Source organism: Brassica oleracea, chromosome C9 (assembly GCF_000695525.1).
Source record: "Brassica oleracea var. oleracea cultivar TO1000 chromosome C9, BOL, whole genome shotgun sequence".
In the NCBI taxonomy this organism is placed as follows: domain Eukaryota; kingdom Viridiplantae; phylum Streptophyta; class Magnoliopsida; order Brassicales; family Brassicaceae; genus Brassica; species Brassica oleracea.
In genome coordinates, this window is record NC_027756.1 from 50,551,243 (window position 1) to 50,568,130 (window position 16,888).

General features: G+C 36.1%; 2 protein-coding genes across 4 annotated transcripts; both read right to left on the reverse strand.

Annotated features, from left to right (window-relative positions):
* Nucleotides 1-7,358: 7,358 nt before the first annotated feature.
* Nucleotides 7,359-9,165, reverse strand: LOC106312923 (putative protein TPRXL). Of its 2 annotated transcripts, XR_001264264.1 has the most exons (3): nt 8,343-9,165; nt 7,883-7,995; nt 7,359-7,791 (listed from the first exon to the last, which is right to left on the reverse strand). XR_001264264.1 is itself a non-coding variant. In XM_013750617.1 (2 exons), the coding sequence occupies exon 1, from the start codon at nt 9,036-9,038 to the stop codon at nt 8,361-8,363; it is 678 nt and encodes a 225-aa protein (XP_013606071.1). In that variant the 5' UTR covers nt 9,039-9,165; the 3' UTR covers nt 7,749-7,995; nt 8,343-8,360. The 2 variants fall into 2 exon arrangements, 1 of the variants encoding a protein (XP_013606071.1); XM_013750617.1 differs by having other exon boundaries at nt 7,749-7,995.
* Nucleotides 9,166-15,713: 6,548 nt separating this feature from the next.
* Nucleotides 15,714-16,888, reverse strand: LOC106316214 (mitochondrial inner membrane protease subunit 1-like). Of its 2 annotated transcripts, none has more exons than XM_013754084.1 (5): nt 16,795-16,888; nt 16,521-16,683; nt 16,221-16,445; nt 15,990-16,100; nt 15,714-15,901 (listed from the first exon to the last, which is right to left on the reverse strand). In XM_013754084.1, the coding sequence occupies exons 2-5, from the start codon at nt 16,647-16,649 to the stop codon at nt 15,866-15,868; spliced, it is 501 nt and encodes a 166-aa protein (XP_013609538.1). In that variant the 5' UTR covers nt 16,650-16,683; nt 16,795-16,888; the 3' UTR covers nt 15,714-15,865. The 2 variants fall into 2 exon arrangements, with proteins under 2 accessions (XP_013609538.1, XP_013609539.1); XM_013754085.1 differs by having other exon boundaries at nt 16,521-16,688; nt 16,795-16,882.

The window sequence follows — 16,888 nt, forward strand, 5'->3', positions numbered from 1 at the left end:
TATGGTATATAGTGTTTAATCTATATATATATATTTTTTTTTTATTATTAAATGATATTTTTTACTCATATGGTTTTAAAATCATGTGTATCTTCTTATAATAAAAATGTTAAACCATTGATCATTAATTTTTAACATAATAATTTTAATAGTTTTAGTCATTTATTGTCGTTTTTAAAAATTCAAAATATAACATATACGAAAAAATCTAAATTTTACTTTTATAGCTAATTTGATTGTTTAACTTATTTAAATAATATAAAATTAAACAAAAAATGATGGAGGAAATATAAATTGTTATCAAATCTTTATTATTAAAATCATTAATTGTCATATATATATTAGTCATTTATGGTAATTCCGTAGGTTTGATTTAAGGAAAGAAAATAACTATATCATATAGTTTGACCAACTTATGTATCTAACAACATATAAAAATCGAATGTGGACCTACTTATTTTTCAATTGAATGTAATTGACTACCTAATTGAGTGCCGCCTATGCATTGGGGCCTATTTTAATTAATACAAAATTGAGGTTACATCTTTTCAAGTGTTTCTCAATTAATATATTGGGGATTTATCTTACCTTGAAAAACTATCATCGTCCCCGGAGAGTCCTGAGCATAACGAGTTGAAACAAAGGTTTTGGACCCCTAAATCTTCTGAGCTCCCATTTAAAAAAAATATCTATTAAATATTTTTAAAGTTTTATGGTACAGAAAAAGGTTGCCGAATGAAGTTAGAAACTTGTCCTAACAAAATTATCATCATTTCAATGGGATCTAATAGAAAAAAAAAATAGTTTTGACCACCAAAGTTTGAATTTCTTCTCATTTCAAAATTTTTATGTTTATGTATGAGCCTCCATTTTTTTTTTTGCTTGTGGCCTCAGTTAGTACAGGACCGCCTCTGCCCATATGTCAAGAATCAATAGAGAATGCAAAACATCTTCCACCACAAAATCAAATGTCTCGTTCCAAACCGAAAGTAGATCTGCTTTTCCCTTGTCTTGGATTTCGTTTACGATTTCATGCTAACCACAAATGGATCTTCTTTTTTCATGAAATTGTTAGATTTGGAATTAATTATGGGCTTTCAATTTAAAACCAATTGGTGATTAGTGGATTGACCCTAACCTTTTATATATTACTTAATGTCCTTTAGAATTTCCGATGTGAGATATATATCCCTAATACCCCTCTTCGAGATGATGGCTCTTATCGGCCAGAAATCTCGGAACTTTAGGACATTTATACTCGGTCGAGCGATTTTAACACAACCTTTATACCCGGTTGAAAGGGTTAATCACGACCTTTATACCCGGTCAGAAGGGTTAATTTTAATTTTTAATTAGGAGTTTATGGTATTTAGGATCTGAGCTCTGATACCATGTTAGATTCAGGTTTAATTATGGGTTTCTAGCTTAAAACCAATTGGTGATTAGTGGATTTGCCCTAACCTTTTATATATTACTTAATGTACTTTAGAATTCCCGACGTGGAATATATATCTCTAATAGAAATCTTCAGCCGGTAAGTCTTCAGAAGCCACCACTCTCACAAACAACACTTCTCTCACAAATCACAATCACACTATTTTCCTTCGGGATGATTTGCCACCTTTTTATATCCGTCAGCGAGAAGTTTTGGTTAAACGGGTTCTTGAATCCGCTTTCTTTTGCCTAATGGACAATATAAGACCAGTTGCAGCTACAATATCACCACATAATTATATCTTTTCAAATTAATTATTAATACTAGTAAATAAGATGTTATTCGAAAAAAATGTAAGAGGTTTGATCCCACCTTGTATGTAAGGATAAGAGGAACGTATATATCTCATGCTTTCGAACTTTTGTAATCTTATTAGGCCAAAACTTGTATAGGCTTCTAGATGGGCCGGCCCAATACTTAAACCATAGACTAATTCCTTAGGCTCATGCTTTTTTTTTGTTCCAATTATTTTTTGATACATGAGCTCATTTTGCGACTTGTCAAGTAGTATATTGGTCCTTAATTGTAATTTAATAAAAAGTTGTACTTCGAAACGTAAAGATTGATTGTCGTTATCAGAGCCTGGGGTGGAGCAATTCACAATTTCATGGACGTACGCAATATATTTTGTCATGACTCTAAGTTCAACTCTTTTCTGACATTTTAACCTCACTTTTCGCAATCTAACTACTATACTTCTTCGTTCCTCAACTTCTATTTTTCCGGCGGGAGCTCACAATAGAGTCCAATTGACATTGAACATGTGAACGTTGCCGTTTTCTACTTCGATTTTATTTTGTAAATTCTCTATATGAGTGGTTGTAAGATTATCTACGAATATGAAGACATTGATAAAAACAACAAGTATCTTGTTTTGTTTGATAAAGTGTGTGTGGATGGACCGATTTAAATTATACAGAATACAGAATTATGAACTCACAAAAAGAATGTGAACGAGATTTAGAATAGAGAAAAATAAAGTGAAAATGCCAAACCAGAATGGAAGAACGAAAAAAGTTGTATAAACTCTTGGTGGTTTCTCATCACGTGTAGTGTCTGTGGATCGGCTCTTCTCTAGCTAAAGCTTAATGGTTAATTACTAATCTTAATGAAACCGTGTGGGTCAGTACTCAACACTCAATTCTCGTTTCCCCCACCTCAACTGCTGACAAATTTTTTTTTTTTTTTTTTTTTTGCGAATACTTCCTCTGTTACATTTTAATTGTCGTTTTAGACTTAGACACTTAATTTTATTAGATAAAACATTATTACTAACACCTAACCACATTTCAACCAACATAAAATAAATTGAAATATAAAATCAATAAATTTCGTCATTTATTTTGAAACGAAAATTTATCGACAACTAAACCGAAACAGTAGAAATAGTTTTTTATTCTATTAAGAACAATAAAGTTATAATAAAACTTTTAAGGGATCCTTTTTGATTTGAATTAATGATTGAGATAACATAATCACTTTTTTTTGTTATTCAACACGTCGCAGTGAAAAGAATGAACATTGATCTATTAATTTACGGATATTACAAGATGAAAAACTTGTGTTTCAAAAAAAAAAAATACAAGATGAAAAATTTAACTAAATTGACACTATATCACTTTAACTAGGAAAGAAGAGAGACATGACTCACGTGCCTTGCCTCTGGTATTTTATAGTCATTATTACTGAAAACGTTTGAATACAATTTATCAGATTAAAGACGACCATCATGGGTAACCGCTATCTTATAATTTTGCTATACTATATAGCTATATCACAATTACATGAGGTATTCAACAGAAAAAATGTTGAATATCTAGGTCTCCTCCATCACTGAACTGCCGTTGTTGACCAGTCCACAAGTTTTTTTTTGGAATGTGAAATTGTGAATAAACAAAATATTATCAACTTAGGATTCATCAAGACTGGATCGTTGCCAAAAGAGAAGGGATCATATGATCATATTCTGATCTTTTGCGATTATATTTAAATGAGTTGATAGCAGATCCAATATATTCTGATCTTTTGCGATTATATTTAAATAGCGAATAACACATTATAAAATCTAATATGGTCTTGGCACCAAAATTATATAAGAACTTGTTTGTTGAGCCAACTAATATTGTCCGTTCTTTAAACAACAAAATTCAAAAGAGAAGATTTTAGAAATTCAATAATCAAAAGCCAAAACGAAAAGGGGCATTTCGGAAGAAAATAGATACTTATTAATTGTGGAATCACCGTAGCCTAGTGGTTAAGGTTTAAAGAATCCTATACTCAGGTCTGGGGTTCGAATCCCAGACTATGCAATTTATTGCAGATTACAGGAATCCAGGTTTCAAATTCTGGAGAGAGCGATTTATTAAACAATTATGCAGACTACGGAAGAAAGACTTACAATGGATCTTCAATATGGTGCAAGTAATATCTGGCCAATCGTGGATCTTCATAGGACGGCTCAGGTGATGCAGTTAGGCGTAGGTCTTTATAAGGCAGTTAGTATTGTCGATTGTCAAATCGTCTATATAATCTTTCTCATATCATAATTGTAATATCATAATAAATCAGCGTTAAAAAAAAATACTTATTAGTCATTGATATAACATTTATTCCTTAGTCCATATTCATCTCATCTGCTTTGGTTAAAAGTCGGTTTGACCAGAGAACATAAACTCACTCACAAACGTGTCAGATGAACAAGAGCTCAACAACAACAAATTATGTGTGATTAGGGTGTCAACATTTGAGAACATAGCTTAGTGTGATATTGGCAAGAGAACATAGCTTAGTGTGATATTGGCAAAACTTACAGTAGAGGCAATGCAAATGAAATAGAAAAGGAATACTATGTTGGAGGCTTGGAGCCGGCTTAATAGTGTTATGCACTCTGGAGTAAAAAAAAAATTAATTTCTAAACTATTATTTTTTTTTTAAACTGATATATATATATTTTTTATAATACCTGAAGTATTTTTAAAAATAAATCTGTGAAAATTAAAAAAAAATACTTTCATATAAAAAAAAATTGGACTTTTTTTTATTTTTAATATAAAAATACATGTTTTAAAAAAAAAAAAATCGGACTCTTATCTATTAAAAAATAAGAGGACAACGGATTTGACCCGGAACGGTTGCACCGCTTGTCCCTTATCTAAGCCGGTCCTGTGTCGGAGAAGAAAAAGAAAAGGGTATCAAGTTGTTTGTAACCTCACGCTTCGGACACAAGCATCCCTAACTTCAAGTCTTTTTTCAGGAATTTCCAATCCGCCACGCAAAACACACTAGTTTTGTCATTTTCTGACATGAACTCACTAAATGAATGTAACCCTTTTATTAATATAGTAACAGCATCTTCTGTTAAACACAATCAAATATCACGTTCCCCTGAAGAGTTATTCTGGGAAGCCGTTAAAGGACGTGCACGCCTTCGTTGGGGTCGACACATCAGAAGTAACACTTTGTATTTACTAAAAACCAAAATAAAAAATCAGCCATGCACTTTTAGATAAGGGTTCTCTCTCCTTTTTATATGTTCCCTCTCATGTATCTTTTACACAGGGAAGATGATGAGTAGAAACCTCAGGCCGGTGGTTTTCCGGCGACAGACTACCCATGGTTGGGTCTTTCTTTCGGCGTCGCACTTTTCTCTTAGTGGTCGGCCGGCTTTGACTCTGACGGTACATCAGACCTTCCGATGTTATCGTTGGCTCTTGGCTCCACGTCTTATTTTTCTTCACTGTGGTGACGGTGGCTTTTCCGGGTCTATCCCGGTTTCTGTTTGATCTTAGTTTCTTCAAACTTCTTCTGTTTCCATCGGTTCGTTGTTGGATTGGATCGACAACGTTGTTCCTTGATTGAAACTTCAAATTAAGAAGCGAGATCCTTTGGCTTTAGTTTTCTCGTGGGTCTGTTGAATTTCGTTGGAGAATCAAGTCGTCGTGATTTGATTTTTATATTTGGATGTGTGGAGATCTCACGCTGTAAACTAAGGTGTTGTTGATAATGGCGTCTTCATCTCTTGATATCGTCGACGGCGAGGCACTTTGAACGGGGTCATGTTTCCGGTTTGTTTCCGGTGGGCCAGCCGATTAGAACTTCGCCGGACATGTCTTTGTCACTGAAGTGCGGTGGTAACTCGCATGATGGGCACGTGTCCCTGTCACGCTAAAAGCAACGCGTGGAGTTCGAATTGTTACTGACTTTGTTTGGACTTTTTTTTGGTTGCCTGGTTTATGGGCTGTTGTTGGGCCTCGTCTATGGGATTTGTCTTTCCCATGTACTGTTTGGATTTTGGTCTATGTTTAATAAGATCAACAATGTGACAAAAAAAAAATCAGCCAGCCATTATCTACATGGTGTATTGCTTAATAGTGCCGATCGATACGTATCTTGTAAATCTAATTAACTATGTATGGTATAAACACTTGCGTAAAGTTTAAAAATCTTCAAAAGATTTGTATATGGAAGATGAAATCTTAGTTGCACCATCTTAAAACAGCATCTCCCTGCTAATTATGGAAGATGATTAAATAGTTTATTTCTGGTTGCACATCACAATAAGTTTGGTTTCCAGCGCACCTAAATCCTAATAATATCGCTTTCACGCATCATCACGCCCAAGTCCTCTCTTTTTTTTTTTTTTTTTTTTGTGGTCATAATAATTGGGAATAAAGTAATAGTAGTATATCTCTTTATATTTGTTTACGTTTTAGGAATTTTGCAAGTTAGTCGGTCGGCTTGCTATGATGTCACTATGAAATGAACCTAATTCATGATGAGAAAGATATCAATATTACTATATAAGAGTAAATATATCTACTTATCTAGTAGTATGATATCAAAAATTGAACAATATGATGGTGGCATATACTGTTACAGGTAATGAAAACGTCTACCCCCATTTTCATTCCCCTTTCTCGTCTTTTATAAAATTGAATCCCTTATTTCACCTTTCTTCATCAGTTTTTCGTACAATTTATTGCCATGCGCCTCTTAGAAGATCTAGAACACTACTAGTAATATTTATAGCCGGCTTATCTCTCATGATGTCACTCACTATAATTTGAATATATGATATTTATTTTTAACTACCATTCTTTTTTTTTTTGATAAACTCTATCGGCTGATCCGGTAAACCCCGGGAGGAATGCACTTAGTACTACAGAGTGGACTAGTCCGAAAGCGTACCACACAGTCTGACCCGAGTTTGGAATATCTTCCGACTAATGCCAGGAGATAGACCAATCATCTGTTATGGTCCAACATATAAACTACTTGGACCGAAATCCAGGTCCAGGCTGGCCAAATAGCGATAATTTAGTTCCCAGAATTACAAAACAAAAATTATGACCTATCAATTATTTAAACTCCATACTCTAAATAAACAAAGATCTCACGTAAGACATAAAAAGCTATTTAACGCTCACATAAATAGTCCCCGACCCTTCTTCCCATTTTGAGAGCAGCCAAGTAGAAACAACATAAAATACTTGTCATTTAGCCAAAGCATAGGCCACAGTAACAGAATCAGGTGGTGTAGTTACAAAAGCGTATAGAATAGCATGAGATGCGTCTCAAAACATATAAAATACATCGTTGTTATCTCTTGTGCTCATGTACTGAAGCAGCGGTAGCCACTGGCCCACTGCCAATATGACATGTTCGTAGAACAGAATGTTGACATATGAGCCAGATAGCTAAACCATCTGGATGTGTGTATTTAACGAAACCCAAACGGCACAATTTAGTAGTATATCCCAAGGAAAATTGTATCGGTTTAATTAAACCAAGACATCCATCATTGAAAAGTCTGATCCAACTTCGTGGTAATCAACCCTTTTTTATTCACCACTATACGATCATCAAAAACAAAAATATTTACTGTTAGTAATGGACGTATCTTGGATGTTTAGGAATAAAATCGAGAATGATAGTGCCCGAGATCATTAAAACGTGTCTTTAAAAATTTACGTCTTGTTTTCCCCTCTTTCAAATATTCATGTTTCATGATTATTATCATGACTCCCAACTTCTCATTATTCAAATTCATTTTCCAGCAAATCCTCTGCTAATTTTCATGTTCGGTCGTTTTCTAATTGGTCAGTCATCATCTATCCAAAATATACTTTCTCGTTTTTTCCTGATTTTCCTCCAGTCCTTATGTGAAATATTTGTCATCAATGTTCATCCAGAAAGACCATTTCGAAACCATTTTTCTATGTCACTTCTGGCTGGTTAATTTTTTTGTTCATCTTTCAATTCCATGTAACTGGGTACTAAAGTAGTTCAAACTCCACCTGCAAAATAGGAGAAAAAGGCAAAAAAACACACACCCAAAAAAGAAAAAAAAAACAAGCAAAAACGAAATATATAAAAGAACATACATACCTCACACGACGAACAACGCATACCTTGAAAATCAACGGAACGCACAACGGTGAACGAGACGGTCAACGAACGACGACTTCACGGGAAACGAATACACGGGAATCTGACAAACACTGCATACAAATACAATGGATATGAGACTAGATCTCACTTGTTTTATGAAAATAAAAAAACAGAATTGACAAATTTGATTCAGATCAGTTCACATAGATTTGATTCCTAGCTAGGTTCAATTTCTCGAGTCCGACATTTTTTTTTTTTTGAGAGAGACGATAAATATGTACATCTTTCTTCACCCAACAACAAACAAAAAATATATATGATGATCATCTTCGTTTTACAAAAACTCGATTCCAAGGTTGAGATTCTCATCCCCAATCGCCGCCGGCTATAGATTAGAGTCTTCCTTCTCCAGATCTAACGCCTGTGGTTTTCAAAAAGAGAGGAGCAAACCTGAAATCTGAAATCAAAACCAAGATCAATTACACTCGGTGGCTTTCGACATAATCGATAGCCTACTCGGACGAGGCTGATAAGCAGCCCTTCGTCTCAGATGATGCGACGAAGGCCTTATCAGAGTCGTCAAGGCTCTCCTCACCCACTCTCCTTCGACGCCACCGATCCTCACCAGCGAATTCGTCATCGCGGATCTCCGCATATTCAAACTGTTCGTCGGATACGACGACGACGACGCGCCTTGACCGTGCGGATTCGCGACGTTTTTGTGAAGGCTGCACCGGAAAGATCCAGGATGCGTCGTCGGAGAGCACATACACCTCCTCGGGGAGGAAGAGATCTTGTGGTGGTGGTGGCTGCTAGGCTGCGGCTTCTTCGTAACGGAGATGGATCTGTTGGTAGGCGAGATGGATCTGCTGTCGAGAGAGTAACGAAACGACTGCGCCATCATCGGCTGGGGGTTGTATAGGTTCACGCGAGTCGGAGACGCGGATCGGTGGTGGTTGCTGAAGAAGGATGAGGACGGAGACGAGAAGCTTGAGCTCGTAGACGAAGCGAAGGCAGAGGAGGAAGACGACGACGACGACGGGGTGGATTTGGAGTAATCGCCGCAGAATCGACCCGACGGCGATTGAGAACGGAGCACATGGCCGTTTGATTTGGTACGAGAGGATGTCGTCACCATTGTTTTTCTTTGCATTTTTAAAAAGTCAAAAGAGAGATTTAGAAGAAGTCTTCTCAAGAGGAAGAAGAAGGCTTATTATTGAGAGATTTGATTTGCTCTTTAGAAGGTCCCCGAGGGAGGTTGGTTCGGCAAACCTAGCGAGTCTCAGCAACCGAATTTATAGCAAAAAGGTGACCCGATGGCATTAATTGTAAATACTTCCAAAGGTTTTGACCTTTTCCGAAATTTGGGTGATTCTATATCGGGTTAGTCAAATTTAACCATGGTTAATGGCTTTTTATTTATTTCTTTTTTTTTTTTGCAACTTGGCGATTTTGCCGTTTCGAAAAGAATCGGGTTCTTTGATCCGACGGCTGAGAAGGGCGACAGTAAGGAATGCTTTTGTGGGCAGTTACAAAAGCTGCCACGTATGATGGACTAAGGAAGATGTCAGTGATAATTACGAGATGTCATTGCCCGTTGTTTTGGCAGGAGCTGGATTTACAATTCCAATGGTCTTTTTATTTGTCTTCACGATCCAATAGTTTCATAACGGTATTCACAAAAATACATTTATACGAATATGTCATTTTAAGAAGAGTAGATTAAATAGATGTCAAAAAAAAGAAGAGTGGAATAAATCAATACTCCTATATTAAATGAAAATTAGATAGTTTACCTATTTCAACATATTTTCAATGAAAACAGATTATTGAAAATTAATTATAAACAAATGCAAGTAACTATGTTAGATACAAACTTTTCAACTGCACATTGTATTGATCATATGTGTTGGTCTGAAACACGCGTTATGTGGAATTCTTTGTTAGACTTGGTCTCTTAACATCAAATATTAGTTCCTAATATTCAAAAGTAGCTGCTAGTATCCAGCAATAATATAGAATCTTATAAAATGAACGTGAAAATACCAAGAAGCATTTATGATCTAACTGATTATAGCATAAATAGCTGAGGGTTGCTGGACCTCTCCATTTAATTGGTTCTATTAATAGGCAAGGAAAATCCGTGTAAGAATATATATGTTTGCTGGAAGAGACATAACACTAACTAAAGAGACGAGTGATGGGAAGCTAAAGAGAGAAGTTGACATAGCTAGTTCTGTAGAAGGCACTAGCGATCGTCAATTCGAAACACACATTATATATGGTTTGCCCACAAAAAGAAAATGGTTTGTACAGAAACATCGTAATGCCATATTTTTATGCGGGAGAATAATTAATTTATGCCAATGAAAGACATGTCAACAACTTTTCACCTCAAACCTACTGGTGAATTGGCCAAATTCTTGGAGGGGCTTCAAAGCAAGGTCATAGCCATAGTGAAACTAGTATTCGTTATACTTGTTTCAGTGGAGGAGAATCATCGAACTTTGTTTGACACTGGACTCAAAATTAGGTATTGATGGGACTGAACTAATGATTCGAAATGTTCTTCCAACACTTGTGATGTACTGATTGTACGTGAGATGCTACATCTCTCAACAGCCATATTCCAATGTGGGTTATTTATATCCATCAAAACAGACGTATATTCAGTCAAGACTTGTTGAAGATTGATATAGTTAACATTGGCTTTGGGATTTGGGTTTCGTAGAAGTCCACTTTTAAGGTGAGGTAATAATCTTTGGGTGACTAACTAGATGGAAAGGAGACAAGTCAATACATCTTCGAGATTTGATTCATGACTGAGCTTAAGGAATTTGTTATCTTCTTTATAGCCTAACAAAGAACAACGGATTTGGTGATAAATTACTTTCGTGTCTTCTGGTGGTGGATGAGACCATTTTATGAAAGAGAAATGGTCTCGGTAGAACCCATATTTGTAATTCATGTTACCAATATATCAAATTTCTGTGTAATTCATAGTAATAATATTTCAAATTTGATGGCACTAACATAGTATAATAACTAAAACAGACATATAAAACATAAGGGCCTATACATTATATACATACTAAAGTAGGTAGGACGATCGTAACGGGTTATTTTTAGACAAATCTAAGAAAATAAAATAATGTAAGATAGTAGGGGGATCAATAATGCGAGGCACATGGAGTTCTTGTTGGGTGAGTTAGGGACAAAACAGTTAGTTTTGTATGGTCGGGACATACATTGTGTTAAAGCAATAGGCCAACAACATCAAACACCTCGTTCCACATAGCTAGAACCCGTGTGGCTGAGTCTCATACGTGTCCAGGCTTACCTAGCCTCTTCATAACAATCTGAGAGACAAAAGTGTTAACTGGTGATCCAATGTCTGACACTTGATTTAGAGTTATTTAACACGGTCATGATCCTGGTCATGGTCATGGTCATGTAGTGAGTGGGTCATGTGATTATTGCTCTTATTACAGTCTATATATAATATACTAGTACTCTAGTATTATCTTAAATCACCTCTTTTGTTAGCTTTACATTTTTGCTTTTTTCAAGTTTTTTCTATTAGCAAGGAAAGTCTTTTACTTAAAACAGTAAACTTAAACAAACAACGGGTCGGATTCGGAGAGGAGAGAAAGAGAGAGTCGCGTGTAAGCCAGTCCCGGCGTCCGGTGGCGCGTCCGAGGGCGTACCGGCGCCGATGGCTCCCTTCCTTTTCATTTCGCTCAAGTCTTCGTGTGGTTGCTCCGATCTGTCGCTTCTCTCCGACATGCTGGCGGATCTGGGTTAGGGTTTTGCTCCGGGAAGAGCTCGGCCCTCTACAATTCTTCTTCCTCTGGATTCGTGGCGAGGATGTAGGATAGTCAGATCTCCAGTTCAGCGTTGTTTTGGTCCGGGATGTAGAGGCTCACATAGCTCTAGCATCGCCGATAAAGATCTCGGGTTATGGAGGCTTCTTCAGCTCTGTGGCGCCGGCTAAGCTTCCGGAACGTGGAGGCTCCTACAGTTCCACTGTTGCCGGTTTTGACTCCGGGGGGTAAAGGTGTCTTGTGCCTTGCGTCGCCGGCTTCTGGCCCCTTAGTACCGTTCTAGGGTTTGGTTCTGTTTCTTTCGATTGTTTTTGTGTGGTTTATTAGTTAAGTGAATTTGGTTCGGGTTTGTTGGATGAGATCTCGTCGGAGGACGATGGAAGCTCTCCGGTGGAAAGGGTGATGTTTGAGCGAAGCCTTCTCCTTGGTATCTGTGTTGAACTATGGCGGATGAGATCTCGTTTACGATTGATTCTCTCCGAGATTAGACGCACTTGGGAGGTTGGCGGTCGCGGTGAAGACGGTGTGGAGTTTATGAGTTCCAGTGTGGCTCGGTGAATCGGTGGGTGGTGTGGCTCGGTGAATCGGTGGGTGGTTCTCCGGTGGTAGTCGAGGCGGAGGTGATGCCGCGGTTCGCGATGGAATGCGGCCGACATTTCTTTCTCTCTTAGACTTAGGGTTCTGTCTTGGGCTTGAAGTTTTTGTATTTTTCTTAGTTGGTCTTAGCTTGTTGGGCCTTTGGGCTTTTATTAAATAAATTCTTGATGAAAAAAAAAAAGGAAAGTCTTTTACTCTAGTGGTGTGAAGATCACGAGAGTAATTTTGTAAAATTGGGTAATTGATTTAGAGCAAATAGATTGATTTTTGTTTTGGCGAAAGGGAGAGTATAAACCGTGTTATCCCTTATATATTATTTGTGAAACATTACAACTTTTTTTTTTAGCCACATGTCATTACAACGATGATTCTTAGAATTATTAGAGAAATATGTTTGTCCATCTAATTATATAATAAGGTTTTTATTAAACTAGCAATAAATTCATTATAATGTCATTTATTATCACAATAAATAAAGATTACGGAATTGCCTAATGTGGCTAAAGTATATATGACAATTAATGATTTTGAATAATAAATATCTCATAAAAAATAATGTATCTTCTATCAAATTTGTTTAATTTTAAACTATTAAAATAATTTACAAAAATCACAATAACCATATTATAAAAATTCAGATTTTTCTTTATATGTTATATTTTAATTTAAAAAAAAAACGACTATAAATTACTAAAACTATTAAAAGTCTCACATTCAAATTTTGCGATCCATGATTTAAAATTTTTGTTATGACAAAATACAATAAGTAGAAGTCTAATTTAATTAATCATTAAGATTTAAAATATATATGTATATATATCATTCTAAATTAAACTATAAACCATATTCAATAAATACATATTTTAGTTTCAAAATTTACTTTGAATAATTTTTTTTGATAAAAGTTTTGAACTAACATTGATAAAAAATTTTTAAATTTTAAATTATTAAAATTATTAATTCCACAATGAAAATTTTGTTATCAGTAATTTAAAATTTTTGCTATTAAATGATCAAAAAAACATATGAGTAGCATCATTTAATAGACATTAATATTAAAAATATATTATGTATGTTAATATCATTTAAATTTAATTACATATCCTATCAAATTTTAAAAAAAAATTGTTTGGATTAATAAAATTAATTTATACGTTCGCACCAATTTAATTATATATGTAATAGTTACTGACTTTTAATTATTCAATATAAATTTATTATTTTATAATATGTAAAAACATATAATACATAAATAATTTTTATATATAATGTTTATCGTGCGCAAGGCGCGAGTCTTAATCTAGTAGTCCTCTTTTTTTTTGATCTAGTAGTCCTCTATTAACGGAAAATTATGTCTAATATATCATGCAATAAAAAATTATGCTGTGATAATACTATTAAACAGAAGAATCTTTATGTATTGACTGATGGCTTCACGCCACCAATGGTAGACTAGACTTTGGTGATTATTTAATCTGAGAACCCCTTTATTAAAAAGAATATGCTTATTTTATCCCGGTATATTCTGATAATCCCTCTTATTAAAAGCGGAGGTATCAATGATGTGTTGTATTCGAGCGAGTTACATAAAGAGACACTTTTATTTTTTCTGCTATACAAATAAACACTTTGTGCCTTTGACACACAATTTATGAAACCAAAGCATGGACAATTATGTCCTTATACCAAGTTGAGCTTATCGTGTGTAGTTAGAAAAAATGAAAATTAGTTATTTATTTATTTTGTTTGATTTGTTAAGTAATTAATAACCACACGATTAAAAAAACCTTTTTGATCTAAGGGTTACTTTTCAATCACCGCCTCCACTATCTCCACTTCCATTACCACTTTCGTTTCAATTACTACATATGTCTCGATCACCACCTCTGCTATTTCCTCCACCACCGCCACCTCCATAACCACCACCGCGATCTTCACCTCCACCACAATTACGGATTAAGCCTCATTCATAGCCATCACTTCCTTGTTCTTAGCCATTACCACCACCACCTTCATAACCACCACAACCTTCACCACTGTATCCACCGCCTTGTTCTGAGCCTTGTTCGTAACCACCACCACCTTGTTCATAGCCACCACTGCCACCTCCATAACCATCCACCACCTTCGTATCCACAACATCCATAATCACTACAACATACATTGTGTTAACCACCGCCACCTCTACCATGGCCTCCACTTATGTATCCATCACCCTCACTTCTTCCATCTCTACAGTATCCACCACAATTGTTACCGGAACTAGTCTCGTAGGAACTCACATCTCCTAAGCGACTCTACCACAATCCCAGATCTCCTCAAGCTTTGAAAGCTTACCGCTCAATCTTTGAAAGCTCTCATCTCTCAGCTTCAGTCTCGGTTCGTCGGAACTCACGTCTCCTCTGCAAATTCACCGAACTCTCTAAATCTCCTCCGCTCAAGCCCAGAAAGTTCGCCGCTCTCACCGAACTCTCCAAATCTGAAGTCGCGTTCAACTCGTCGCCAGCGGTCAAGCTTGTTAAGGCCAAGAAAGATGGGTTTGGAGGCGACAGAGGAACAACCGATTCAATGAAGGTTATGTCAGTGAAATCCGACTCCAATTCGCTAAAGGTCTATGTTTGAGAATTTAGGGATTTAATGGAAGGTTATGGTTTGTGAATTGAGATGACATCTGAGGTTTTTTTTCTTTTCTTGCTTTTGAATGAGAGTGAGTTGCAGAAAGAGTATCGTGAGTGAGATGGAAAGAGGGTGCACATAAGAGAGTTGGAGAGAGCGTAAGATAATGAGTTGTCACTAGGGTATTTTTGTCTTTAGACAATAAAAAAGTGTCTGTCAAGCATAAAATGTCTAATAGTGTTAATACAAACTCATAAAGTGTCTATTATAGTAATTTTTTCGTTGTATTCAATACTATTATGCTGATGATAGTTAATGTATGATATTATGCTGATGTGCCATTCTTTTTCTTCTCTGTTTAGACACCTCTTTGTAGATTTGGTTAAGCAATAACCATCCACCTAAAATAGACATTTGAATATCTTGGTCTTATCTAAACAATCCAGAAAACCTATTATATATGTTTTACCAACATCTATCACGTCGAAGGTTTTAATCATACCATTAGTTACTCGTCTATTTTCTCCTTAGAACTTTATATGAAGCAATTTTGAAGAAGTGATTGTCATTGCTAAGTTTCGAAATTATATTGGCTATTGTCATTGATATTTTAAGAGATTAGTGCAAAACTTTTAACTAGTAAAACGTCAAACACATACTTCCCGGCAAGTTGGCAAGAGTAAAACTATCACCGGATTGAACCAACAGATATCTATCCCAGATTGGCTTCACACCTCTAACCGATCAACACATCTAAAACTTTGCTCAATACCCAATTTAACAAACCCAAATCTCTCTAAAAAAATGAATCTTAACATTAAAGGTAGCTTCAGCTATAAAACAACGTCAGGTCCATGGCTTTCTCTAATATTGCCAAAAAAGAAACCGAGCAAAAATGCTTATCCCAGTTTTGTGATTTCTTTTATCGGAAAGTGTATGATCGTCACCTCAATGACCCCAAGAATCGTGGTGGCCAGACCTAGAGCAGCAAACATATAGTTACTACTTGTGTATTCCACAACAATTTAAGAGCTAGAAACGAACGTTCTCGAACTCCAAAGACTTACCCGAAGAAGAGCTTTTCCTTCGATGAGATTGTAAGGTACAGGTCCAAAATTACGTGAATCAGTTGAAGCATACAAGTTATCCCCCTGAATCCAAACATGACCTTTTGGAACCTATTCCAAGAAAGCAACACATAAATAGAGTTAACAAATCCTAAAGCTTAGAACTTTGCACATTCTTTTTTACCACAAGATTGAATTTTTAAACGAAGAGATTGGTACAATGATCATTACCACAACGCTAACTGAGCTATCACCGACCAATGGGTCAGCAGAGAAAGAGAGTCTATGCCCTTCTAAACCTAAGACCCGCTTTGTCACCATCCTCGTCGGATCTGTCGGAGACCGAACCAATACAATGTCACCGAGACCGATCTTACCAAATCTATGTGATAAATGTTCAGTTAAAATGACATCGCCGGTGAGGTTAAGCGTCGGAAGCATGCTAGGACCTTGAACCTAAAACCCCCAATATAAACTTTCTTGTAAGAAGATGAAAGAGAGGAAACTAAGTAAAGATATTGATTTACAGACGTGAGTGGATGAGATTATGTAACGATCGGTGACGTGGATCAAACAGAGAAACTTGGCGACGATTGATACTTGCTCCAATGCTTCCTTCGCAGTTCCACGCCATTGGTTTAGATATCTCAGCCATCTCATGTCTCTTGCCAAAGGCACAGAACGAGGTCGGATTCTACACTTAAAAACGACAAGCAGTTGGTGATTCCACACTCTAAACGGTACGAAGTTTTGATATAGAAAGATGTGCAGATAAGGGATAGCGAGGAGGTCGTCGGAATCATACCTGAAACTGGATCGGGAGACGGGTTTTAGGGTTCAAGCCTCTAAGGTGAAGTTCTCGTCGCAGCCACTAAATTCTTCGGGTTGAGAAATAAAAC

Bases quoted from the DNA above. Each gene is read 5' to 3' on its own strand.
- LOC106312923 (XM_013750617.1), bottom strand. From the start codon at position 9,038: ATGCAAAGAAAAACAATGGTGACGACATCCTCTCGTACCAAATCAAAC.
- LOC106316214 (XM_013754084.1), bottom strand. From the start codon at position 16,649: ATGAGATGGCTGAGATATCTAAACCAATGGCGTGGAACTGCGAAGGAA. The intron at 16,101-16,220 runs GTAATGATCATT...TTCTTGGAATAG, and splicing joins ATAGCTCAGTTAGCGTTGTG to GTTCCAAAAGGTCATGTTTG. The intron at 15,902-15,989 runs GTAAGTCTTTGG...TTGCTGCTCTAG, and splicing joins AAGGAAAAGCTCTTCTTCGG to GTCTGGCCACCACGATTCTT.